Source organism: Ammodytes marinus (genome assembly GCF_949987685.1).
Source record: "Ammodytes marinus genome assembly, chromosome: 6".
Lineage (NCBI taxonomy): Eukaryota > Metazoa > Chordata > Actinopteri > Uranoscopiformes > Ammodytidae > Ammodytes > Ammodytes marinus.
In genome coordinates this window covers 9,071,751-9,098,705 of record NC_137235.1, presented here as the reverse complement: position 1 = coordinate 9,098,705, position 26,955 = coordinate 9,071,751, and the positions used below count along the sequence as shown (strand labels likewise).

General features: G+C 43.5%; 1 protein-coding gene across 1 annotated transcript; it reads left to right on the top strand.

Annotated features, from left to right (window-relative positions):
• Nucleotides 1–525: 525 nt before the first annotated feature.
• On the top strand, nucleotides 526–26,955 carry LOC307251558 (uncharacterized protein; the record flags this gene model as incomplete). Its single annotated transcript, XM_080028926.1, has 22 exons — nucleotides 526–619; nucleotides 5,941–5,992; nucleotides 7,152–7,249; nucleotides 10,814–10,959; nucleotides 11,373–11,468; nucleotides 12,064–12,185; nucleotides 12,520–12,628; nucleotides 13,073–13,181; nucleotides 13,476–13,570; nucleotides 13,756–13,870; nucleotides 14,509–14,814; nucleotides 16,070–16,168; nucleotides 16,261–16,445; nucleotides 17,377–17,458; nucleotides 18,974–19,041; nucleotides 20,551–20,658; nucleotides 21,173–21,274; nucleotides 22,393–22,531; nucleotides 22,792–23,585; nucleotides 23,992–24,667; nucleotides 25,104–25,686; nucleotides 26,859–26,955. 22 exons carry the CDS (start codon nucleotides 526–528, stop codon nucleotides 26,953–26,955), a joined length of 4,275 nt encoding a protein of 1,424 aa, XP_079885052.1.

Here is a 26,955-nt window from a genome sequence, read left to right as displayed (position 1 = left end):
CTGTGAATGTCAATGTGTGTGTGCGTGGGCGCGCGCGCTGGAGCTGGCACGAGCTGGTCCAGCACAGCGGCGGCGACTGCGGTCACACGTTAAACATCAGCGACCCGTGCCTGTTATTCTGCAGATTGAGGGGCTCGTGAGATTTCAGCTGTGCGGATTTGACCCACAGCGTATAGGAGGGCGCTCGAGCTCCACCGTTTTCACGCACGGCACGCACGTAGACCCGGTGAAATCGTCACGCGGATAGAATCTTTGGAATCTGTGGCGAGTGTTCGTGCGCATCCCGACAGAGAGCGAGGTCCGGTCGGTCGGTCGGTGTGGCTCGGTAGCACCGGAGGTAGAGCGGGACCTGTGCTGGACTCCTGGCCGAATAGGAGCATCCTACGTCCCGGCAGCAACATCCGTCCCTCCGCGCCTCAGCTCCAGCGAGAGGCCCGGAGCGGCGGCAGGATGTAGCGGCGGATTAACGGAGGAGAGAGGGGCGCTCAGAGGAAGAGAGCGGGACCGAGGTGGGACAGAGGGGACATGGGGAAGGACCAGGAGCTTCTCCAGGCCGTGAAGACCGAGGACCTGCTGACAGCTCAGCGGCTTCTACAGAGACCTCGGCCAGGGAAAGCCAGTCAGTATCCCTCCATCCTCCTGTGTCTCACACACACACACAAACACACCCACACACACACACACACACACACACACACCCAACCAACCTGTCATTACCAGGTCAGGACATTGCAGGCCAAATCTAAGGTGATGCAATTTTAATTGGTGCACGGTCTGTGTGTGTGTGTGTGTGTGTGTGTGTGTGTGTGTGTGTGTGTGTGTGTGTGTGTGCGTGATTGGGCTATGACGTTGGGTGTGTGATAGTGATGACGTTGCACATGTGTGAGAGCAGTCACCAGAATGTAATTAGAAATTAGAAATGCTTGTCACCCATTTTACCACTGATTATTCAACCCAGTCTCCAGAGGAAAACGTGTGTGTGTGTGTGTGTGTGTGTGTGTGTGTGTGTGTGTGTGTGTGTGTGTGTGTGTGTGTGTGTGTGTGTGTGTGTGTGTGTGCCGGGAGGTGTACATAAAGGTCCTACACTGCTCTCGGGACAGGGGGGATTATTGGTGTGTGAAGACGCCAGATGTTGGTGGTGGTAATAAATGTGGTGATCGTAAGTGCACACATGCAGACATGTGCATGCACACACATATGTGCATGTGTGCTCGACGTGGCGTCAGCTGGGACTTGAGGTGATAATTAGATTTCAATTACAGCCTTGAATCTGTTCTCCTCCTCTTCCAGTTCAACACATGTTCCCCACTCCATTTCTCTCCTCTCCTCTCCTCTCCTCTCCTCTCCTCTCCTCTCCTCTCCTCTCTTGTGTGTGTGTCCGTCTCTGAACATTCCAGCAGTGCCATGAAAAAGAAAAATGCTTCTCCTCAAATGCCAGAACAGATCAGCTCTGAGTGCCCAGTCCAGTGCACACTGACAAAGAGAAAGAGGGGGAGGTCGAGGAGGAGGGTGAGGAGAGGGATTAAAACGTGCCAGAGTGCAGGACAGAAGGAGGGACACATCCAGATTTGAATGCAGGGAGGTTAAGAGACAGGAAGTCATGAAGAGAGGCATACGAATGAGTGTGTGTGTGTGTGTGTGTGTGTGTGTGTGTGTGTGTGTGTGTGTGTGTGTGTGTGTGTGTGTGTGTGTGTGTGTGCGTGTGCGTGCGTGTGCGTACGTGTGTCTGTGTGTGTGTGTGTGTGTGTGTGTGTTTGTGTGTGTGTGTGTGTGTGTGTGTGTGTGTGTGTGTGTGTGTGTGTGGAATCCAGGTTTATGTTTGAATAATTGAAAAGGAAGCCAAATTTCTCTGTTGGAGAATCACTGCCTTCACACACACACAGAGACACCTTTTCAACACACACAGTTACAGGGAAGCCTGCAGAGAGACACATCAGGTGTTAGTCATGTGGCCGACTGCGTTTGTATTATTAACAGCATGCTAATGATGTGGGATAGAGGGACCTGCTTCAGTGGCTGTAGTTAAACTGTCATTTTTTTTGCTTTCTTGCTGATAATTAGATAAGAAGATTGATATTTGTAGCTCAAGCGCAAAGTCGATTTGCTCATAGCATAAAGAATCGGGGGAAACAACAGTTAAAGTCTACATAGCAACACCTCTAAAGCCCACCAATTAACACATTATATCTCACTTGTGTAACTCCCAAAGGCAAAATGTAAAAACAGTCGATGTTCCTCTTTTGAAGGGGCACATAATTGATGATATATGACACATGATTTATAATTATCTTTTTCTTTAAAATAAATAAAAACAACTCTGTATAATAGCTTTTGGCGTTTATCTTTCCTTTAGTCAACACAACTAATGAAAAGACTAAATGCAACAATGTGGTCGTCCATCTGTCCATACTTTCCCGTCTGTGTCACTCAGATCCAATCCGATTTCGTCGTACAAATACATAAATGTCATAGTTACATTGTTTTAAAAGCCTCAGTAATGTCCTAAAACAGCTGGGCACAGTAGCTTTCAGCAAACGTACGTCAAATGAGAGGAAATAGTGCATCTGTTTGGGACTATTTTTATTGAGGGATTCATACACATTTTGTTTCTCTCGTGATTATTTTTTAGCATCAGGAAGTTGTGAGTGGAAAACGGAGCCCGAGCAATAAGCTACAGTATATGAGGCTTTAGCAACATAGTAGGCAATACTTGTATGAAGAATGAGATGCATTTATTGTTTCCTTTGGTCTTTTTGTCTTTATTCTGTCTTGTTGCCAAAAAGAAAATGATTGGGTCACAACACTTATTCTCAATATGTATTCACCTGCTGCACATGCCTTACTAACATTGAGGCTCAGTTCCAAACCGTTTGTTAATGTTTTCCTTATCTTTTGGCTCTTAATCTAGAGATATGAAAACATCCTTATCATAATTGTATCTCTTTCATGTGGTATCGAGTAACTGAAGTGGGCACTAAGTGATTTATACTATGTACCGACTCTTATCACCGATCAATGAAGTGCAGCACCATTGATGTTTTTTGGCTCAGTCAGACTAGCATTAACAGGCAGTTATATGAAGAGGAACATGCTGCTGCAGCACAGCTGTGTGAAAACAGGTGCTGCACATGAAATGTTGATCACCTCCACAAATCCCTGTCCTCAAACGTTAAACCTAGAATATACTCTGAGGGGAGGTCAGAAATAAAGATACAGCTGGAAATCTAAGTGAAGTTACCATTTTCTCGTTAGCACTGAGCTCTAACAACCATAATATTTCCCAAGATGTAAAAAATATACAAAATATTTATTATTTACAAAATATATTCAAATGCAAAAATGCAAAATAATGAATAAGCATTTTCTTTTCTTTTTTATTTCTTTTTTGGACTTGCTCAGAAAGCTTCTTGCACTACTGACTAATTACCAGAGGGCTATTGGCTGTGGCGTTTGGATTACTACTACTGCAAATGGAATTATTAAATACAGAATTATCCAGAACACACAGCACAGAATTAAATTTTTTATAATACTATGCAGTATTATATAATAAGATATACATGTATCTGCATAATGCTTTTCTGATACCATCCCAGCACATTGTTTTTTACTTTTGAGAAAAATCTGAAATAGTTCCTGGACACATTTTGACCCTGAGGCCAGTCACTGTAACATATGAGTGTAATCGCATGAGAACAGAAAGTGTCAGCGATGTCATTTGTTTTAGGCTATATGTTAGACTGAAGCTCTAAATGCATGGTGACCGGTGAAGCCAGAGGCAATGGAAACTGGACTTCAGAACATTTCTGGTGATGAGAACCCTTGAGAAACACTCAATTTTCCCTCATCTGAGGTTTGGGAATCAGCCTGGTAACAGTGAATGACCTACTGCAATTTTCAAATCACAAGAAGGTGCAATATTCGTTAAAATGAGAAAAATTGGCATTCTGCATAGATGTCCTGCCTTCACATCATATTCTACATACTTAAAAAAACATATTTGTTTTGTTCACACATCACTTAAATATGTTTCTCAATGAAAATTAAAACAATGTCGTAAAATTGTTAATTCCCTCTAATATCATAAATCATATCTTAATGCCTAAATCAGTCATATTAGATGCGAAAGGATATTTTTAGTAAATCTACTTCATACCGCAGTAGCTACAAGCTTGTTGGGTCTCTCTCCATTCGCTACCGAGGTTGAAAGGATTTCAAAATGAATCCTGAATGACAGGATTTCATGTATAATAATAAATTCCAAAATAGCCACAATTTGAGGGAGATGTTTCAAAACAACATCATGGTAATCGCTTGCCAAGTGATTGACAGTCTGTGACAATGACGCATTGGATGGGTTACCATAGCCACGCCAGGTTGCAAAAACTGCCAAAAAATTACCATTAAAAAAAATATGAACCTGATCCAAGGACACCATCAGTAAAACAGTGTTGCAATGCTCTAAAACAAACAGTTCACGTCAGACAAGGACACATACATCAATCTGAAATCAAGGCTACTAGATTCAAGTATCTGGCACATTGAAGAAGAAGGTTATGAATGAAATAAGTGCAAGTTTCAAGATGAAGGACCGTTTTTGAAAGCGATCACTGTGGAAACAAGAGAAAGGAAGAATTGTTTGGGGACTGAGAGATACCCAATATTTGATCATGATTTTGTGGCAGACGGGAGCGTTATTAAATAATTCAATGATCCAGACTCTGTGCAGGAAAAGAAGGATAATCTATAGAGGAAAGGATAGTGGAATAATGTTGTAAACCTCTCAGAAGTTTGTGATCGGGGTTCATGTAGCTGCTAGATGATGACACAGATATCTGCTCTCATTGATTGATCTGCTGTGTGACGGGGGTGGTTCTTATTTTTAATCCAAGATAGAGCGGAGGAAACCTACATGTGCACTATGACACACACACACACACACACACACACACACACACACACACACACACACACACACACACACACACACACACACAGAAACACACACATACACTCAGCAGAATGATGTCATCTGTGCGAGTGTAAACAGCAGAACTACCAATCAGCACGCGCTCTTTAGCAAATTACAGGGGAAATTAGAGTGTGAGAGCGGGATGAAGGGATGAAGTGCAGATAGAGCCGCAGAGAGAGGGAGAAGCTTTTCCCCAGATTACAGCTGCAGATTATGGCCTGTGGATTAGAGGGGGTTTGACCAAAAAATAAATAAAAAAATAGTGAAGGCAGAGGCACAAACATGCCAGTGTGTGTTGTTTTTTTGTGCGTCCTGTTTTTCGCCTGTGTGCTCCTTCCTGCTGTCGGGTGTCCACATCTTTCGGAAGCTCCTGTCTGAGATCAAGGTTATCACAAACATGCGCATGCTCGCATTATCACAAGAGAGTGGTATCCATCTTTTATCTAGGTCTTGGAAAGAAAGCAATGAATCACTTTTCCCTCAAGCGTTGTTTTTTAAGTTGATTTATTTTAACAGCCGGAGGGCAAAATGAACCTTGTTGTACCTTCTGAAATGCCTCAATAAACAAAGAGAGATGTGTCTGATGCACAATAATAGTCTTATTGATCCATCAAAACAAATGATTCGGAACCTTCTACCTCTCTTAAATAAGTATGTCTTTTATTGATTGACACTGTAAAGTTAATCAATTGTATGATTTTTTATTATTGTGAAATACATTTGCTTACATTAGTTATGGGGGCAAGCACTGGAGTAAAATATTACTACAATGGATTTTTTATCAATATGATTTACTTCTATGAGTTCTCTTCAATATCACTTTTTGTGTTGTTGTTGTTGTTGTTTTTGAGTGCCCACGGGTCTAAAAATGTTGCAAAATGTGCGGACTAAAATCTTTGAACATGTAGAAAGAGAGAATAACTTGTATTCTGAATAGATTTGAATTTGGGCTGTTTTTTGATTTTCAGAGCTCCTTGGAGCAGCAAAGCGGGTAAACGTCAACATCCAGGATGCAGATGGGTGAGAGACTCTTCTAACTTACGTTCTCCATGCCATTGTTCCACTTTTCCATCTTCCTTTTTAAAAAGGTTAATTTTTTTATAGTTCCCATTAACTTCTGTTTCTCTGCCACCATTGTTTCTTTCATTATTTTTGTTCTCTATGTCGACTGTATTCAATATTTTGTCAAGTCATTGTCGTTTCACTCTCAAAGCTCTCATAGTGTCATTTTCTGAGAATTAGGTCTGAACACTCACTGTACACTATGTGCTCAGCACCAAACAGCAGACAGACACAGATAGAGATCAGCTGGTGAACAAAGTGGAGCATTTAGCAGCGATAGAGCTGGATATTTCACTCAGGAGTTGGAGACCAAAAACAATCACCAGATTGACACAAAGACGACTGTAAATACATCATGCAATACAATAAATCATGTTGCTGCTGGATGTGGAAATAAGCAACAAGTGCAAACAAGTTGGCCGTATCAACATAAAGAATGTAACTATCAATATAATTTTAGCCATATCATTTCACACGTTACTGTTGGTTTAATTCTATCTTCGAAGCATGTAGCCAGCTGAGGAACTCATTTGAAGGCTGCAATTATCTCAAAGGAAATTTCCCAGCCTGTACTTTGTGCAAAAAAATGTGCCCTTATCAACTGTGAAAGTAAAAACTATGGATATTGGCTACATTAAGACTCATGATTGGTGAAGCTTTTGATGTGTGCACATGCTTGGTTTGTGATTGGGTTCCATTCGGCTCCATCAAATAACAAAGATCTTTTTATTATGTATATTGGAATCAGATAATTGGACTCAGCTCCATGTGTAATGACTGATGAATCGTGGATCTGACTCCAGGGCCCGGCCCTTATATTCACCAGGGATCCATTAGAAACACCCACAGACACACACACACACACACACACACACACACACACACACACACACACACACACACCACACACAGAGGCTCGCTGTGTGTACGCTCAGCTTCAGGGTAGAGAGATTGCTTATTAATGGAAGTAGGTCATTTGCCCCTCCCGTCGCTCACACAGAGCTAAGGGGTGGAGCTGCTCCACACCGAAGATTATTCCAGCAAAGTTGTGCTCTGGTTTTTCTCACTACATCTATGAATATGTGTATTTTTATACATAATCTGTGTCTGTGTGAAGGTTGGCGCCTCTGCACCATGCTGCTCTGGGTGGTAACAAGGACCTGATCTCTCTGCTGTTGGAGGCCCAGGCAGCAGTGGATATTAAAGACAATAAAGGTAAAGATACACACAGCTTTTACAGAATACAAGTGTCATTAAAACAGGCACAGAACACACAAGCCTGGCCAGAAGACATAGCAAAATACACACAAACAAATACATATTTGTGTCTTTCCCTGCGTGACCAATAATACCATCGCATGTAATAAAAGGTGAGCTTGTTGTAAAATAGTGTAGTAAACAGAGTTTCTGACAGATGTGTGTGCACAGCAAACAATACACAATAACAGAGGAGTGAATCATGGCTGCAGGACAAAAAGGAAGCAAAGCAGCAACCTTACTGGCAGGTCTACAGAGGAGGGAGATGAAAAGAGCAGATGGAGATGGAGATTTAATCCCACCAGGATGCAGGACTACTGGCTCAGTCTTGCCCAGTGTGTCTCTATCTAGAAGGTTCACAACTGGCAGGCTTCTCCCCACTGGATGGCCCCCATCTGCTCAAGAGGTTCCTCCTACCAAACTGATGGTCTAGAAAGCTTCACTTGTGTCTCAGCGTCACTGCGGTTCAGTACAATGCTCACAATGCCCCATCCTAACGGTCAAAGGTGGAGTTCCCCTCAACAGATTCTCTGTTGCTGTTGCTGATTCACTCGCAGCTCTGAGCAGTGTGTATACCCCTTCTCATATTTAGGCACCGTCTGGTGGAGCATTTAGCAGCTAAAGGAACAGATAATTCCTTCAGGAGTTGGTTGAGACCAAAACATACAGTTTAGCTCATGAAGGAGATTGGACTTAAATTCAGTGTTTGCGGAATGTGTGAATAGGCAACTGTTTGCTAACAAGTGAGCCATATCAACCTAAAGTGACTACAAGGAACTGTTCAATGTTTATGAAACGGTCTAATTTGACCTTTGATGAACAACAAAAGCAAAGCTATTTTTAGCTATTATTAAAGCCACTACGAGTAACATGGCACGTTGGCGTCCCCTTTGGACAAAAGCGGTAGTATTTTTACGACGCCTGCTATCGCAAAGCTGTTTTCTAGCTCGTGCCAGGTGTGCGAGTGTGAACTGAGAAGGGCGCAATATAGTGCATGTCCGTGTGTTGAAAGTGTGAGGACTCTTTTCGGCTCCGTGAGAGTGGTTTTGACACTGCATCAACTAATGCCAGTCAGTGCTACACACACCTGATTGCTATGAGTTGATGCAGCAGCGTCACCTAACTACTCTCTCTCAGCTGAAAGATTACGTGTCCTCACAGAAAGCGAATGAACAAGAGACGGCAGTTAGTGGATCACGATGAGGTAATGTGTTTGTGTTGTTGATGTAAATAATGACTATTTCAGATAATGGTTATCTGATGATGGTGAAGCAAAGCAAACTTTGTGTTAGTACCAACCGCTCATTCATTTAGGAGTAAACACTGCAGTCTAGTTTCGCTCTCATGAAATTGTATACACGTTGCTTGGCAACGCCCTCGTCCCGCCCGTAGCCTATATCACTCTCCCTTTTAGCTTTTCTTCATTGCATTCTCTTTTTTTTCTTTGATGGTTCAGCCCCGTTATCAGTCATTATGACGACAAATAACTGTCTCAAACAAGGCTCCCGCTCCCCTTCCCTCACCTGGAGTGATAGGCTTCTCAAATCGCATTGCTGCTCCACACTGAAATCTGCGACCAATAAGGATATGTGACCATAGAGCCTGCACGAGCGAACCGAAAATCGGACTGGGTGTGCGACCAGAACAGAAGCAGTAATAAAAACTATATAAAAACGTCTTTCTTTGCACTGATGGTCTCGTTTGCTGTTAAAGGTAATTTATGACTATCAGAGGAAACATGAGGCTGTTTAAAAGATATTTAAATGTTACTCGTAGCCGCTTTAATGCTTTTGCTCGGGTCTAACATAGTGACAAATTAATACATTACCTCATCAGGATGCATCCTGCGGTCTCTCTTTCACTTGCTTCCAAAGGAGGCCAGCATGCACTTATAATATCTTTAGGACAGCAGGTGCTGGTGTTGTCAAAACACTACTGCTTTTGTCCAAAGGGGCTGCTAGAATCAAGAAAAACTGAAAGTTCCTCATAGTCACTTTAAATATGTATTGTTGTGATCGTTTCTGCTGCACACAAGTGGGCAAGAATTCTGTTATTGTGGGATTTCTCTTCATCCGGATAGGTCAACACAAAGCTTTTTCTTTCTCTTTCTGCCTTGGGAGTTCTGGTTCTCATACAGACTGTCATAAACATTACAAAACATATTTGTGCAAGATGCCAACTTTAGGTCATTGACCTGGAAATCCTGCAGGTCTAACCCTCTGGACTTCACATGCTGTATAGTAAACAGTAAAGTAAAGGAGGCAAACAGCTTTGTTTTCAATAACTCTGACATCATTTTTGTGGCAACACCGCTGAGGGTATTTTCCAGATCAGATAACCTGTTATGGTTATGATTGTGGAAGAGACCTCTTCACATACTCAGGCTTTAGCTTCTCTAACTCCTTTTTAGCTCCTTTTCAATAAACTTTTTATTGTTTTAGGCAACTTAGAAACAGTAGTGACGTCATGTTTCCAAGAACATACTGTTAATATTTAAAAGAACCTCTGCTCTGAGTCAGGACTCCCTCATGCCAGACTTGTTGGGCATCTTTATTCAGCTTGATGATGTGGCTCATCGCTGGTATCAAGACTGGGGGTCCTGGGTTTACCATGACAAACATGCTGACTGCTCCTCTGCTACGTAGTGATGTGTAATGTCTTCTGGTTAGAGGCACTGATAGTGACTCAATGGTGGATGTGTTTGCTGAAGTCGGCTGCATCTCTTTGGATTCCATTCATGGCTCCAGGAGTGAGCTGCAATGTCCAGTTTCCTGTTAATATCTCAAAGGTCTTGTTCAGACACTTACATGGGGTTTCTATGTTTCTCAAAGCAGTTTGTCACTAACGTCCCATGGGTGCGACACTCCCACAATACAAATACTTCCTCGGTCACAAAGGGTCACCAGCACGTCAACCACAATAGCTTTGAATTGCCAGGAGGGATACTGAGAGTCTGGGCTCTAAATCTGGTGCCACAGTGAAATAAATAATACAGAGATGTTTGCAGTCACACATTAGAGCTGCACTTAAAGATTGTTGTCATTATCAATGAATCCACTGATTGTGTTCTTGATTATCAGTATTCAGTGGTTGCTTACTAATGTTCTATCAATCGACTCATTGTTTCAGCTCTAACGCACAAATCTTCAGTTTCAGTAGCAACTATTAGGCTTTAATATGTTCTTATAGCGTGATAAGCACAATGGAGTTAATTAATGAGTTTAATCATTGATTTAATTGATTTTCCTACTAAATGTTTTTTGGCCAGGATGGGCTGACTACTGACAAACTGGTCCGCCGCTAGAAATAAGGGTGTGTGTCGTTGCATGCATTCATGTGTCTTTATATTAAAATGTTTGTATGTGTCTGTGTGCATGTGCTTGTATGTCTGTGTTTTATTGTGCTGTGTGTGTGTGTGTGTGTGTGTGTGTGTGTGTGTGTGTGTGTGTGTGTGTGTGTGTGTGTGTGTGTGTGTGTGTGTGTGTGTGTGTGTGTGTGTGTGTGTGTGTTGGTTTTGTGTAGGGATGCGTCCTCTGCATTACGCTGCATGGCAGGGGAAGACGGAACCAATGAAAATGCTGCTGAAGGCAGGCTCGTCACTCAACGGACAGTCAGATGAAGGACAGATCCCCCTCCACCTGTCATCTCAGCATGGACACTACGACGGGGTAACTGTGTGTGTATGTGTGTGTGTGTGTGTGTGTGTGTGTGTGTGTGTGTGTGTGTGTGTTTGTAGTTACTGTATGTGGGTGTTGGTGTGTGTATTGTGGCCTTTTGTGTGTCTCTGTGTGTGTCTTTTGTTAGGTGTTTTTATCTGTTATGTGTGTCTGTTCATGCATGCATGATTTATGGATGTTACAAGCTATCAAATTCAGAAGTGCCAATAAGATTTGTGCGTGTGCGTGTGTGTGTGTGTGTGTGTGTGTGTGTGTGTGTGTGTGTGTGTGTGTGTGTGTGTGCCTGTGTGTGTGTGTGTGTGTGTCTGTGTGTGTGTGTGTGTGTGCGTGTGTGTGTGTGTGTGTGTGTGTGTGTGTGTGTGTGTGCGTGTTCATGTGTGTGTATGTGTTTGCATGTGATACAGTCGGAGATGCTTCTACAACACCAGTCCAACCCGTGTATCTCAGACTCGGCTGGGAAGACACCATTGGACCTCGCCTGTGAATTTGGCCGTGTCACAGTAAGTATATTTGGCTAAAAACCAAGGAAACACACTACCCTCTCTGTGAGAATATACTTGTTTTAATGCTAACTCACCTAGCTAAAATGCTCACAATGACAACACCAACATGCATATGTTTGGCAGGTGTAATGTTTACCATGTTCACCACCATCTTAGTGTAGCGTGTTACCATGTCCTATATTGCTAATTAGGACTCTGGAAATATTCACGTATTCCGTTGTAAACCAAAGTATCAGACACCCTGAACTTTTGCCTGATGATTCAGAAAAAGTTTGGCTTTATCCAGTTATTACAATTCATCCAAACGGGAGCACGAATGTTTGTATCACATTCCAACAATAACTTAGTGAGGCTAACACATGCAGACCCTAAGGCATTCCAAAACATCGGCAGCCAGACGATAGTTTGATGATTTGGATTCACTGAGAGAACAAATAAGCAATTTAAGATGGTTCCACACAGTGCGAGCAGCATACAAACAACTGTGTCCACGTATTAAGTCACTGCAGAATTGTTGTTAGTAGAAATAGCTGTATATTACTACTGAATGTATAAGTAATGCTGCGTGTCTGTCCTTCTGTCTGTCTTTCAGGTGGTCCAGCTCCTGCTCAGCAGTAACATGTGTGCAGCCATGCTGGAGCCGAAGCCCTCCGACCCCAACGGAGTGTCACCTCTGCATCTGGCTGCCAAGAACGGACACATCGACGTCATACGGTCTGATTAAACTTTTCCTTTCAGTCTGCTTCAGGTCTTTATACTACCTACTGTATCTGTCTACCTGACTTACTCACACAATCTGACCTGAAATCCAGGTTTATGATTATGACCAAAAACATGTTATTATCGCATAGATTTTCATCTAGTTGAGTCTTTTAAAATGCTTCTAGACATACTTTTACTGACTTGCATTTATGAAGATGGTTTTCAAGTCTACAGTGTTTTTTATTGTGTAGTTTTAGTTTTCATTTGACTTCTCTTTTTCATTTGTACTATTCTATACAAAATGCTTTACAAATAACTTAATATGAATTTTTATTTTGTGCTGCAGGTTGCTGATTCAGGCTGGCATTGACATCAACAGACAGTCTGAGTCTGGCACAGCGCTGCATCAGGCAGCTCTCTGTGGGAAGACAGAGGTAGTACGCCTGCTGCTTGATGTAAGTCTTTCTTTTTAATGTGTTTACCAAAGCGCCTGTTGTTAAAGCTTCTCCCTCTCCTCCATTGAGAGAGATTCCGCCTTAGCTCTTGGCATTCATCCCACCGAGCTGTGTAATGAAGCCTGTGGGACGTTTTAGCCTGTTACATAAAATTTTACTTTTGCTGATAACACACTTTAACTTGAAGTGAGGATTTAAGTGAAGGACCTTTACTTGATGTGGTGTATTTTCAGCGTGGCATATATGCTTTTACTAAATCGTAGTTGATCAGAATACTTTCCCCACTGTTGTGCATCACACATACCAAATGGTATCCGCGGCGTGTACACACACAGACACTGACACTGAGACTGAATACACAGTGTATCCCTGATATGATCTCAATGAGACACAAGTTCCCTTGAAGCAGCTACAATCATTATTTTCCTCTCTACTCCCATCCAGAGTGGCATCAGTGCTGGAGTGAGAAACACTCTGAGTCAAACCGCCCTGGACATTGTGAACCAATTCACCACCACACAGGCCAGCCGAGAGATCAAACAACTCCTGAGAGGTGAGTGCATGAGTGCAAACACACACACCACCTAATTCATATACTTATTAATAGGCCTATTAAAAGCAGATAATTTGCTATGATGTAAGTGTCCTGCTTAAATCTTCAATAAACTACTTCTAATTTCTGTATTTCCATTACTACCAAACAGTTTGTTTAACCTTGTCATATTTAAAATGACATGAATGTGAAAATACACGTTTTGGCATATAACAAAACATGTCTTCTTTTTCTCATCCACTACTTCAAACCCTTAAGTTTCTTCTCACTCATATATATTCTCGTGTCTTAAAGATGCTTCGGCTGCGATGCAGGTGCGTGCACTGAAGGATTACTGCAACAACTATGACCTTACCAGCCTGAACATCAAAGCTGGAGACATTATCACGGTACATGGATTTAAAATACAACAGTATATAATCAATCAATGCAGAAAAGTTCATGATTTGATCTTTTTAATCTGTGTGTGTGTGTGTGTGTGTGTGTGTGTGTGTGTGTGTGTGTGTGTGTGTGTGTGTGTGTGTGTGTGTGTGTGTGTGTGTGTGTGTGTGTGTGTGTGTGTGTGTGTTGACAGGTGTTGGAGCAGCATTCTGACGGCCGATGGAAAGGCTGTATTCATGACAACCGCACAGGAAATGACCGTGTGGGGTACTTCCCCTCCAACATGGTGGAAGTCATCAAGAGGGCAGGTGACCACCAACATCACAGCTGTATGTTTGTGTGTGTGTGTGTGTGTGTGTGTGTGTGTGTGTGTGTGTGTGTGTGTGTGTGTGTGTGTGTGTGTGTGTGTGTGTGTGTGCGTGCCTGTGTGCGTGTGTGCGTGTTTTTATGTAGGGGTGGGAGGATGTGTGTGCTTGAACTACCATTAGTTGTAGCTAGCTGCAGCATCATCGACCTCTAAAGGCAGCCCATCCACGTTTCCAGACCTGTCAATCATTTCCATTGATCAAATTCTGTCCCGTGGTTGTCTGTCAACCCTCCTCCCTCCTCCCTTCCTATATATTTCTACTCCTGCTGTCACCCTCCCTAATCAACAACAACCCCTTGCAACAGATTGTGATGCTTTTGTTCATATTGTTTGTTTGCTTTACTGCCATAGTACTATTATTCTATTTTGATTTATAGAGATATATTCCCTCTGTGGATATATGGATGTATTACGTTCTCATAATTTGATTTTGTTAGGTTGTAAGTTATACATTTTCAGATTTGATTAGATTTGTTTTGTTTTCCAGTTGACTGATCAGTTGTTATTGTTGTGTTATTGTTGTGTTGTTGTTGTTGTTGTTGTTGTTTTGCACCTCCCTTCCTCCTGGCTCGTGTCCAGGTCACTCTCCATCCCAGCAGTGCCACACCCTCCTGCTCCGCCGTCCCAACCCCTGTCCCATTGCCTCCTCGCTCAACGGACACTCATACCCTCCCTCCAAAGTCCTCCCCTTGCATCTGCCTCCCCCACCATCCCCTAACCCCGACACACAGTCCCTCCATCGGTTCTCCTCCTTCGGGTATGTTCCTCTCCCCATCTCTCCTCCGTCTCTGTCCACTCCTCTGCTATCCACTCCTCCTCCTCCTCCCCCTCTCCCTCCTCCTCCGCCTGCTCTCTCCACTTCTCAGGAGCAGCAGAGTCAGACAGGTACATACTGTAGTAGTATCACTTTCAATCACAGATTAAGTATCCTTTCCGCGCTGTTTGACAAGACCTCATAGAGTATTATTTATCTATCTTGTCCCAGCACTTCACTAATGCAGCTACATATATATATGTGTATGTGTATATAAATTATACGTGTGTATGTGTGTGTGTGTGTGTGTGTGTGTGTGTGTGTGTGTGTGTGTGTGTGTGTGTGTGTGTGTGTGTGTGTGTGTGTGTGTGTGTGTAAATTAAGTATATTAAAGGATCAGTTCACACAATATATTTACCCACTTCTTAATTCTAGTGGTGTCTGCTGATGTTTTATTTCATCAGAATCCATGTTCTGCCATAGAAAAAATTGTTGAAACCATTCAGAGACAATATTTTTTTTCTTAAAAAAAAAGCTTTTAATTCAAAATTTTCCACATTCCACATTTGTACTGCTTCTACTTGTAGTTTGAGTGAACTGACCCTTTAACTGAATCATGTCACTTGAAGGCAACATTAGTATGATGTCACACAATGGACATATTCCAGAGAATTTCAGAGGCATTAGTCCCTGTTTTATATAAATTTTCTTATCATTTAGTTTGAATCATTGACATTTTTAATTAAAGTAAAGTCATTGTACTTTGAACAGTGATTGTCTGCACAACATTTGTTTAATACTATGCAGCCAAGCACACAGTAATGAACCTGCCGATAAGACCTTGGGGTTTTAAAAGCTTCATAATTATTAGCACTGTGGTACAACCACTTTGAGTACTTCTGTTCATGAATGTGTTGGAGAGTGAGTGTGTCTTTGTGTTTACTTAAGAGTGTCATTTAAAGGTACACGTTTATATACTGTGTATAATATATTGTATACTATACATACTGGAGTATATTTTATACATATACTATCATAAACGGTACAATTAATATTAGTCAGCTACACAGAGACATATGAATTTCATTGGTCTGTGTAGCTGTCGATTAATTGCATTTTAAGTTAGGAGAACTTTCTTTCAAACAGTGCCAGTTACAAATGTGTGTGTGTGTGTGTGTGTGTGTGTGTGTGTGTGTGTGTGTGTGTGTGTGTGTGTGTGTGTGTGTATGTGTGTGTGTGTGTGTGCGTGTGTGTGTGTGTGTGTGCGTGGTGTGTGCGTGTTTGTGTCTTTGTGTGCGTTTGTGTGTGTGCGTGTATGTGTGTGTGTGCGTGTATGTGTGTGTGTGTGTGTCTGCGTGCGCGCGTGTGTGTGTGTGTGTGTGACAGGTTCGCGGACTGCAGATCTGAGTCCTCAAGGCTCCCCGACTCTGGGACATCAAAGCAGCACCAATGAGGATATTTGGGTGCTTCGCAAACCTCTGTCAGGTAAACTCACAAGTGTATTTTAATGTATTTTACAAAGTGAAAGTTTGTGTTTGAAGAATGTTCTCTCTATAATTGTACTATTGTGTGTGAAGGTGGCGAGCGCAGTGGCAGTGTGGGTAGCCTGGGCAGTGTCCGGTCAACTAGCAGCTTGCAGAGCTCTGGAAACACACATGTTCTGACCACCCCTGCACCCAGTCCACACCCGGCCAGCACACCAGGGGTCAACACACACGGCCTGAACGCCCCAGGCCTCCATGCACAGTCCGAAGGGGTCAAGGTAAGAGACTGCCTAGCATTCATTTTGCGCGCTTGGGTTTGCACATGTTAACATCATTATGTTACTGCTGGGTCTTTACAGAGCAACAAGCATGTTGTTGCTGGGAAACAGCAGAACATTTCCAGGAAACAGCCACAGGTCTAGTTAGCAAGTTAACCACAATTCAGTTTCCTGTTTCTGTTTGTTTTTTTAGTTGGAGAGATTGGTATCACTTTTACTCAACATAAAACCAGGTGCAATAGGTGGCCTTGTGGTTAGTCCTCTATCAACCACACAGTAAAATGAAGCCTGTATCAGCCTTTGACAAACTGTAACTGTATCCATCCCTGAATATCGTTTATGCACCTCACTTTCTTTCATTTATGTTATATTAGTCATGTTAGATTGTGTAAACAGCTCTGAAAAATGAATTTTGCCAATTTCAATACAGGTGTATGAACAGTATATCTTGGTAGAAAAATTTGTTGGCCTAAACGACAAACTCAAATGTAATGGCATCAGCTATGCTGAATGTAGCTGTAATTTTTTTAACATTAGCCTATATTTTTGTGTTCAGTGATTTGAGTCTGATATGAATTCATCCCCTTTTAAGTGCACCAACATTAAGTCATACTTTGAAGGAAGCTTGCGTGTGTTTGATATTGAAATAGCATTCAGCTAAATTGGAGGGTTTTCCCACATAATGGTGGAGGGACTTCATCTATTCCAGATTTTCTGCTGCGTTTTAATGCAGTGGTTAACTGCAGGAAATGCAGGAGGAAACCAGCCTCTGTTGCATTTGCACTCAGTCCACAAGGCACCTCTGGGATTTGAATGATTATGCTTGAGTAAATGTTTTGTTTCCTGAGTGTGTGTGTGTGTGTGTGTGTGTGTGTGTGTGTGTGTGTGTGTGTGTGTCTGAGCATATATATTTAATTTTTTTGTGTTTTAGCTTCTGGCCACCGTGCTGTCCCAGTCAGTAAAAGCCAAGGAGCATCTCTTGGAACAGTCGCATTCTGTTGAGCAGTCAGCGAGTAAGCACACACACGCAACCACACACACTTACCCAAACACGACATAAAAGCAATATCTTCCGCTTCACTTGAAGTGATAACATTTCGTTTCAGGTTAAAAATCAGTTTTGTTGCTGCTGTCTGCTGGGTGATCAAAGACAGCAGTGATTTCAACCGATAGTACAACAGTTTCTCTTGACTTGCTAATTTAAAACATTTCCCAGTGAGGCTGTAATTCTAAAAGGGTATTTTGTCTGTAGTAAAGTGATAACACTTTAAAAAGATCAAGGCGATGTTCAGTGTTACATTAAATGCCTCAGGGCTTGTTGCTTTTATGAATAATTTCATACATATTTCACTTCTAGTCACCACGGCCCTCTATAGGCTACCTGTCTGCTCGTATCAGGCCCAAGCAGCATTCCCTGTCCTTGTCCTTGTAAACTAGTCATTTAAGCTATGCTTTATTTACAAAAGCTGCTCGAAAGTGCTGTTCTTCACAGCCAGGGACAGGTCGCTCTTTCTTGGGATGATTATGTTTTGGCCCTCAGGAATTTGAATGCTTTATACGCTTAGCTATAGACATCCAAAGATAAAAAGAAGTAAGTGCAGTATATTATCAGCCTTAGAAAGGATAAAACTCTCATAAATCAACAGATGACGATCTCCAATTCATGTTAAACTTAATAAAACTTTTTAATAATTATATTGGATCGTGGATCACTTTTAAACTTTGTAAACTCAATTCCTGACAGGGCATGTACAAGTTTATATTACTTTAAGCAGCTGTTGTTATTGGTGTATTTGCGTGAGGCTATGGATAGTAGTCCATTTACAATGTGTCTATAAAACACACATTCATACACCCATAGAGTGTCCTGTATAAACATTTATATGGTATCTCAGTTATCACACTTTGATCTGGGGACATTGCTTGCAGTTGATTTATTCATGTCACGTTGAAGGAAGCGCATATATTTGCATAATTGAGTCTGCTGTCATTCCACCGGTTTCAAGTCGTTTGTGGGAAGTGTAGTGCTAAAACAGCACCTCAAAGCCAGCCAAGCATCACAGGTCTTACCAACATTTTTATGAAGGACTTAAACATGAACCTTACATGATTTCATTTCTTCTTTGCTCCTCAACACTGCACTGCACTTGATCACTAGATAACACCATGTTCTGGCTGTGCAGTGTTTAAGGACCAGGGTACCATTTTTAATTTCTAGTTCCTCAAGTTATTAATCATTGACTAGAACACAGCTTAGTAATGAGAGTTCCTAAGAATCTGTTCATTTCCTAGATAATTATCCAGAAAGAACTGCAAATGTTTTAATCTCGAATGGAAACACTAAACACCCTCTATTTTCTATGCTGCATTTTTTGAGATTCCATGTTCCTTTGTAATCACAAGTTAAACATTTATATTAATTGTTATTAACAAAAAAAAGTGAGTGAAATAAATTGAAAAAACAAATGAGTCCATTACGGCTACCTAATATTTGTTTGCTTGTCTTGTCTTCTCACCTCCACCACAAGGCTCTTCCAGTTGCATAGCTCATGAACAGCGGTCGTTTGAGCGGAAGGCCGAGGAGGATGATGGGAAAGTGAGTTTTTGGATGGCAGATTGGTTGAGTTACACCTGAACAGATGACATGAGGATTGAGAGAGTGTGTCACCATGGAGACAGGCCGAGTGACAGACACATCGAGGAGTCTGTCTCATCTTGCCTTCTGTCCCTACACCCTCACCCTCCCCCTCACCCTCACACCCCACTGAGGCACTATGCACCCACAAGATGCCGCCGCTCTGCTTTAGAACCTGCCAACAGTGCTGTGTGTTCTGTGATGCCCAGGGTTAAATTCTGTATGTGTGTGTGTGTGTGTGTGTGTGTGTGTGTGTGTGTGTGTGTGTGTGTGTGTGTGTGTGTGTGTGTTAGAAGCAAGCATCCTAGAATATACTTGTTGCCAGGCAACAGCACAGTGTTCCATCATAGATGCAAAAGCAGTAGTGTTCCTAGTGTGTTCTCATTGGTTGATCATCCAACATTCTCTGACGCTTCATTCACAAAATATAGAATGGATGTCGGCCTGCAAAAACATTATTTTTACTCTTAGTACAAAGTTTCAGGTTAATTTGCAGGAGTTGTGTGACCTCCACCTCTGACACTCCTACCGCCATACAAAAACAGTTGAACAGGAATTTATATGATGTGGTAAAACTAAATAAAAGCAACCAGAAACAGACACCTTAATTTTGACTTGATATCCTCAGTCTATTTTCTCTATTTTTTAGCTTCAATAGAAAATCGTTCTCTAAGAAAACAGCAAGGTCTGTGAAATAGCCCGAATAACCAGCAGTTCATCAGGTGCAGGTTGGACTGCAGGGTCCATTAAATCCCTTTCTCCTTCTGTCTGCATGTTAATGTGTCCACCATCAAATTCTCTTTATGTGTGCAGAGTAAAATTCAAAGTCACTTTGGATAAAAGCGTAAGCCAGATAAATGTAATTTGATGTTCCTGTTGCCATTTCCTGCAAAAGCACATTGCTCTTAAGGTTTTTGAAATGTAATTGTGTAAATGCTGTGAATGGAATTTCATTAACATCCATTGTATCGGGATGGTGGCAGAAGTCTCAGCGGATCAAAATAAACTTAAGCAAATAAGACCGCTAGGTTTAAAAACCAAAAAAATCACCTAGTTCCTAATTTGTGATGTTTATTCAACTCTTATTAATCACAAGCAGTATTGTTTGGGATTAATGTGTTTTTCTTGAGAGATCCATCCTTATTGTTATTCCTAAAAACCCTGAAGTAATCTTACTATTGTGAATTTGTGCTGGTGTTGTGCATCTTGGAGATATTTATTGTGTGTTCCAGAACAGGTTCCCATTGCTTGCTGGTAAACACTTTCTAGATATCATTGTAGAGCGAGTGTCAAATGTTGGGCTTACAATGGAGGTTGCGGTGCTGTTTTCTAGAACAGTCTTCTCCCCCTGTGTTCTAGAGCAGGCTGCTACGCCGTGTACTAGAACAGCTCTGTGTTTTCCTGTGCTCTAGAAGAAGCCTCCAGACTCTTCTAGAAGCGGGCAGTAGTGTTCTGTGTTCTGTGTTCTAGAAGCAGGCAGTAGTGGCGTGGCTGGGTGAGTTTCAGCTGCAGTTCTACACCACCCACTTCCTCACCGCGGGATATGATCTAGACACCATTAGCCGCATGACCCCTGAGGTAAGGTCATGACCCCTGACCCCCTCACGCCCCGCCCCCCTGTCTGTCAAGGCTCCGCCCAGCACAGCTCCCCTCTGACCTGGATGATGTCATCATGACCCTCCTGTCTCTGTCACCTGACCCCCCCGGTGTGAGTCCTGAGCCTCAACCAGTCACTCCTCATGCTCCGTCAGCTTCATTAACATACCTGTGTTCACACATGGCCGTGTGCTCCAGTCTGTGCTGTAAAACGCTACTCCCTGTTTGTCCTTGAGTGTGTTTCCAGTGCCCGTGTGTGTGTTTGTGTGTATTGATGCGGACACAGTAGCATGACATAAACCCCTCTAAGGGCAGGGGACACTCATCAGAGATTATCCAAAGCAAAGTGTTCCCGAAGGCATATCACACGCAGCTCATGAGCAAATGTCAAACGGTCACATAGCCTACATACTTTTAACTTACATTCAAAAGAAGAAAAACACCTACAGTTGTTGTGTCGAAATCCTGATGTGACTAAGTGTGCTTTGCGTTGAAGGACCTGACAGCAATCGGGGTCATGAAGCCTGGACATCGAAAGAAGTTAACATCAGAGATCAGCAAGCTCCCCTCCACAGACTGGCTGCCAGACCACAAGCCTGTAAGCCTCTAACGTGTGCTAACTTGGGGAGATGTGGAGATTTTTGGTTCAAATGATCAGGAAGCAATATAGTGCATGTCCGTGTGTTGAAAGTGTGAGGGCACCGGACTCTTTTCGGCTGCGTGAGAGTGGTTAGTGACACAGCATCAACTAATGCCAGTCAGTGCTACACACACCTGATTGCAATGAGTTGATGCAGTGTCACCTCTCACGGAGCTGAAAGATTACGTGCCCTCACAGAAAGCGAATGAACGAGACGGCAGTTAGTATGGATCACGATGAGGTAATGTGTTTATGTTGTTGTAAATAATGACTATTTCAGATGACTAATGGTCATCAGCTGATGATGCTGGTGAGGCAAAGTAAACTTTGTTTTAGTTGGCTACCGCTCATTCATTTAGGAGTCTAGTTCGCTCCCGTGAAATTGTGTATACGTTGGCAACGCCCTCCCGCCCGCCTATCTCTCCCTTTTAGCTTTTCTTCATTGCATTTTCTTTTTTTTATTTGATGGTTCAGCCCCGTTATCAGTCATTATGACGACAAACAACTGTCTCAAACAAGGCTCCCGCTCCCCTTCCCTCACCTGGAGGGATAGGCTTCTCAAATCGCGTTGTTACGCCACACTGAAATCTGCGACCAATACGGATATGTGACCATAGAGCATGCACGCGTGAACCGAAACTGGGTGTACGACCAGACCAAATGCAGTAATAAAAACTATATAAAAACGTCTTTCTTTGCACTGATGGTCTCGTTTGCTGTTAAAGGTAATTCATGATTATGTGAGGAAACATGAGGCTGTTTAAAATATATTTAAATGTTACTCGGAGCTGCTTTAATTTGTCCACTGAATTATCAAAATGATGCATATGAAGTAAGACCACTGAGATCGTACACAGCTACTTGTATTTCAGCTCTGTTTTTACATTTTCAGTGAACTACTGTAGGCCTATATGGAATATCGCATTATGCATCATAAGTAATGTATCTATCATATCGGGACCCATGTATGATGATACATATTGTTTGTGAAGTCCTTGCCAATACCCAGCCCTGATCAAATGCAGTTGATTTCTTATCTGTATCATTTGACAGTTGTACCCATGTTTGTGTTTTAGGCCAATCTGGCAGACTGGCTGTCTCACCTGGGTCTTAGTCAGTACTATCAGGTGCTGGTGATGAATGGGTATGAAAACATTGACTTCATCTCTGACATCAGCCTCGAGGATCTGCAAGAGATTGGCATTACTAAACTCGGTAAGACACAGCTATTCTGTTAAGCTGGAGAAAAGTAGAGACATAGTAGAATCTTTGATATGTTCATTTGACATAGATGAGTGTGAGTGTGATGGTTTACTAGCTATATGATAGCTAGCTCCCCCACTTCTTACTGAAACTTTTAGCATTAAATAATTAAATATATGTTCTGTTATTGGAGTATTTGTAACGGATTGATTCAGCTGTTCGGCTTCAATTGTTCCTCCGATCCTTTCCCTCCACACCCTGCCTCCCCTCAGGCCATCAGAAGAAGCTGATGTTGGGAGTGAGGAGACTGATTGAGCTCCAGAGAGGAGAGAGTGGCTCTGAGCCTCCTCAGAGCCCCACCACACCTCCACCCAGCCCGGGTGGCAGCACAGCCTCGGACCCCCGCAGGGAGATGAGGAAGCAGAGGGACGGAGCCCCCAGCCCACTGGCCAAACCCCGCCCTGGTCTCACACAGAACCCTCCCAACACCCCTCCACAAACCCCCCCACACGCCCGCACCCAGCAGGCCTCCCCCAGGGCTAGGCCACGTCCCTCCACCCAGCTGTCGGCAGGAGATGCGTCAGTCCCGCTGCTGCGCCTGCCCAATGAGGAGGAAGAGCGACGGAGGACTCACAGTCTGATTGGCTCAGATTCGGACTCTAGTAGATACGCCACCGTGTGCCGCAGCAGCTCTGCAAGTCCCGGCGTAGCTAACGATGTCACCGTCAACCGCAGCCAATCGTCCGTCACCCTGCGGCCCCGTCGGAAAGGCCGACCCCCAACGCCGCCCAAGAGATCCTGTTCTTCCATCACCGGGGGCGACGAGGTGGAGGGAGAGGGGCAGGGGGAGGGGCTACTAGGGCTGCCAACAACCTTTAGAGAGCGGCGAGCCAGCGACTGCGGCAGCCTGGGATCGTCTTTGAGATCTCAGGACTCATCGGGCCTGGAGAGATCAGAGGGGGCTTCTGGGAGTGTCCGAAGCCTCGCCGCTTTCCTGGAAACATCCATCGTGAGTGGAGCCAAAACTCTGCCAAAGACCCTGGGGGGCAGCACCAGCTACCTACAGGTGGGTGTGTGAGTCTTTTAGAGATGGGGCCAATCCGATCTAATATCAGTATCGTGTGTCGATACAGCCGTAATTTGCTTATCGGATATAGGACTGACTTTGTCGATCCATGTACGAATACAATTTCCACAGTCTGATCGGGTTAATCCAGGGCTCAGCAGCCATTGTTGTTTACTCATTCAATTGGGTTTTTTGATAGTGGGGATATTTGTTTTTCCTACACAGTTCTTGCATCTTCATTTCAAATATTTACTTTGGATATTGCCTTATGAGGGACTTGTCATTTTGCAATTCAACATACTGCAAAAAAGTTGTGTCTCTGTTGTGTCTCTATTGTTTTTGAGAATTATTCTAAAAAGAAATCAGCAAAATGCATGTGTAACTTCAACAATCATGTGACCTCCAGGTGAGCCCGCCTACACTCCGGCGGCAGGGCCACGCGGGCGGTCTTGGCTCCGAGGACGAGGATGTCTTGAGTCGGCGCAGGACCATCGCGGGACCCGAGGGCCTCCCCGATGACGATCAGTCTGACCTGCTGTTACCACGCCAACCGTCGCTGCAACGTCCCGAGCCGCGGCCCCGCTCCAGCGTGATCTCTTTATCATCAGAGATCACAGACGGCAACGCAACGCTACGCAAGAAGCCCCGAGCTGCTCCGGCCACGGACCACCAGACTCCTGCGTCTGTGCCTACCACTGTGGTCACCTACACAACCTCCTCTGACACCATACGGAGGAGAACGCGCCCGTCCGAGCAGCACACAGAAAGTGCCCCCAAGAGCAGCAACCAATTACAATCCCCCAGCGGTCAGACTACTGACAGTAGCCGTAAACTTGTAGGCGAGCCGCAGCAGAACGGCGGCGTGGTCCTGAGGCGGAGGCCCGTGTCCGACGTCACCGATAGGACGGAGAACAACAGAGAGAGCTGTGAGTGGATGGAGGCAAGGAAGTCTCTGAAGCCGCCGGTCTCGCCCAAACCATCCACAGTCACCGTAAAGAAGACGCAAGCCGACCCCCCAACCCCGACCAGAAGGGTCCCCATACCCGGGCCAGATAATGCTCAGACTGTAGCACAGAGCCCAGGTGAGATATAGGCCTACACGAACACACAAAACTGAGGATTTGGTTTTCAGCTCTAGAGAATAGCCTCTGTTTCCAAAGTTAATGTTTATAATATATTAATGTTTAGTTAGTCATGGAGCAGTCATTTCACTTTAAAGCCACTTATGGCATTTAAGTTTTATTTTGATTGTAACTATTATTTTTTTGCCCTTATTTGATAGAAATAGTAGAGATGTATGTCTTTACTGATATATTACAGGGAGATAAATATTTTCATTTAGAACCAAAATTGCATCATGTTTTTGGTCATCTACAAATCTTTTTTAGTTTTATTTACTGGTGACGCTTTGACCAAAGATGTTCTTAATAAGAAAAAATATATATCTGCCTTTGTATCCCATATACAGGTGTTTGTGATTACTACTGACAGCATTGTTTTCTGACTCCCTCTTCCCAGAGCCAAGGCGTGTGCCACCTCCTGTGTCCCCGAAACCTCGTGGGCCTCCGACGGCCCCTAAACCGGGCAAAGCAACAGTGGCCACCATGAGCCCCAGTCCTGCAGCCACCAGTCCAGCTGCAGCCAGCCCCACCACGGAGCCCAAGCCCTCCACCCCGCTCTCTGCCTTGCCGCTCCCTGCTCCCGACACTCCCTCTGCCCCCTCTCTCTCCCCGGGACTCCCTCTGGCTTCCCCCTCTTCCGCCCAGAGTCCCTCCACCCCCTCGCCACACCCCGTCAAACCCCCGCGCTCCTCCATCGCCGGCCTGTCCATAGACCTGGTGGGCGGACGAGAAGCGGAGGAGGAAGAGGAGCGGAGGAGAGAGAGGGAGAGAGAGAAAGAGAGGGAGAACAAGAGGCACAAGGAAAAGGAGGAAGAGGAGAGGAAGAAGGAGGAGGAGGAGGAGGAGAGGAAAGAGGTGGAGGGTCAAGTGGAGCAAAAGGAGGAAGAGGTGCAGCATCGTTTGGAGGAGACCAGTGCCTCCTTGGCTGCAGCGGTGCAGGCCGTAGAGCATACAATCAAAGACGAAGATGCACAAAATGAGTGAGTGTTTCAGATAAGATAATCATTTATAAATCCCGCACAATGGGGACATTGTCAGTGTTTACAGCAGCAAAAGAGGATAGTGCAAATAACAAAAGCATTGGTAAACATGCAAAATATTATAATAGTCTATGTAAGCATTTAAAAAGATGAAACTAAAAAGTTAAAAGGCAAGTGGCAGAAAGTAAACAGATAAGGTTTTTGACATTATTCTTGTTATGATTACAATTACTATTACTATTACTAGCACCTTTTACATTTTTACATACATGTCTAAATCTTATATTTTAACACTGTCTGTTAGCATATTGTGTGCCAGGCTGCATTTCACAACACATATTGTTTGCATATGTAAACGTTTTGAAGCAGAAATGAAACAGGAATTTGTAGTTTTGGGAAAGTCACATCTGTCACAACGCTCTGTTAAAGCTGTGAACATGGGGAGATACCTCGACCAAAACCTGCACTCATTAACCAGCTCTGGCAATATTCTTATCTAAAGAAAATTGCATAATTTCTCAAATGTTGAACAATTACTTCAAGGTGGGTAATCCATTTAAAATGCCAAGAAACTTAAAATGTTAAAGCCAGCCGAAGCCAAAGTTTTCACTCTGTAGAAAACTGATAAAAACATTAAGCCTTTTAAAGAAATTTCATTCACTTTAAAGTCTGGGTCAGTGGTGCCGTGTCTTGTGATCTAAATTCGCGTCAGCTCTAATTTGTGCCTCTGGCTGGCATCTTCACCCTGGCAACGGTTGCTAGGGCTGATCTGTGCTATAGTATGTAGGAGCCTGGCGTCATAAACAAGCAGATGGGAAACCAGGTTTGGAGTATTTATAACTCATCGCCAAACGCTCTGAGCAGCCACGTCCTCAGATGTGTCGGTGGTTTATCTGTTCATATAAAGCGCAACAAAATAAATACATTGCATTTCCTGTGGCAACTGAAGAGCCACATATTTCCCTCACGGTTATTGTAGGTTTAAAGTATTGTGCAGATTTATTTGTGTATATGTCTAGAAACATTGGATTTATCATTAAAGGAGCTCATTAACAATGTGTAAAAATACTTCCAAAACCACTTCACCTCCCCTCCACATCTCTGAACTGCTGCTACTCTGACTGTGATGTGTCTAAACTCTTCCTCCTTTTTCTCTGCTCTCCTACTCCCAGCTCTCTTTCCGGCAAACAGGCCACAGTCTCCATCTTGGATGACATCGGCAACATGTTTGATGACTTGGCGGACCAACTGGATGCAATGCTCGACTGA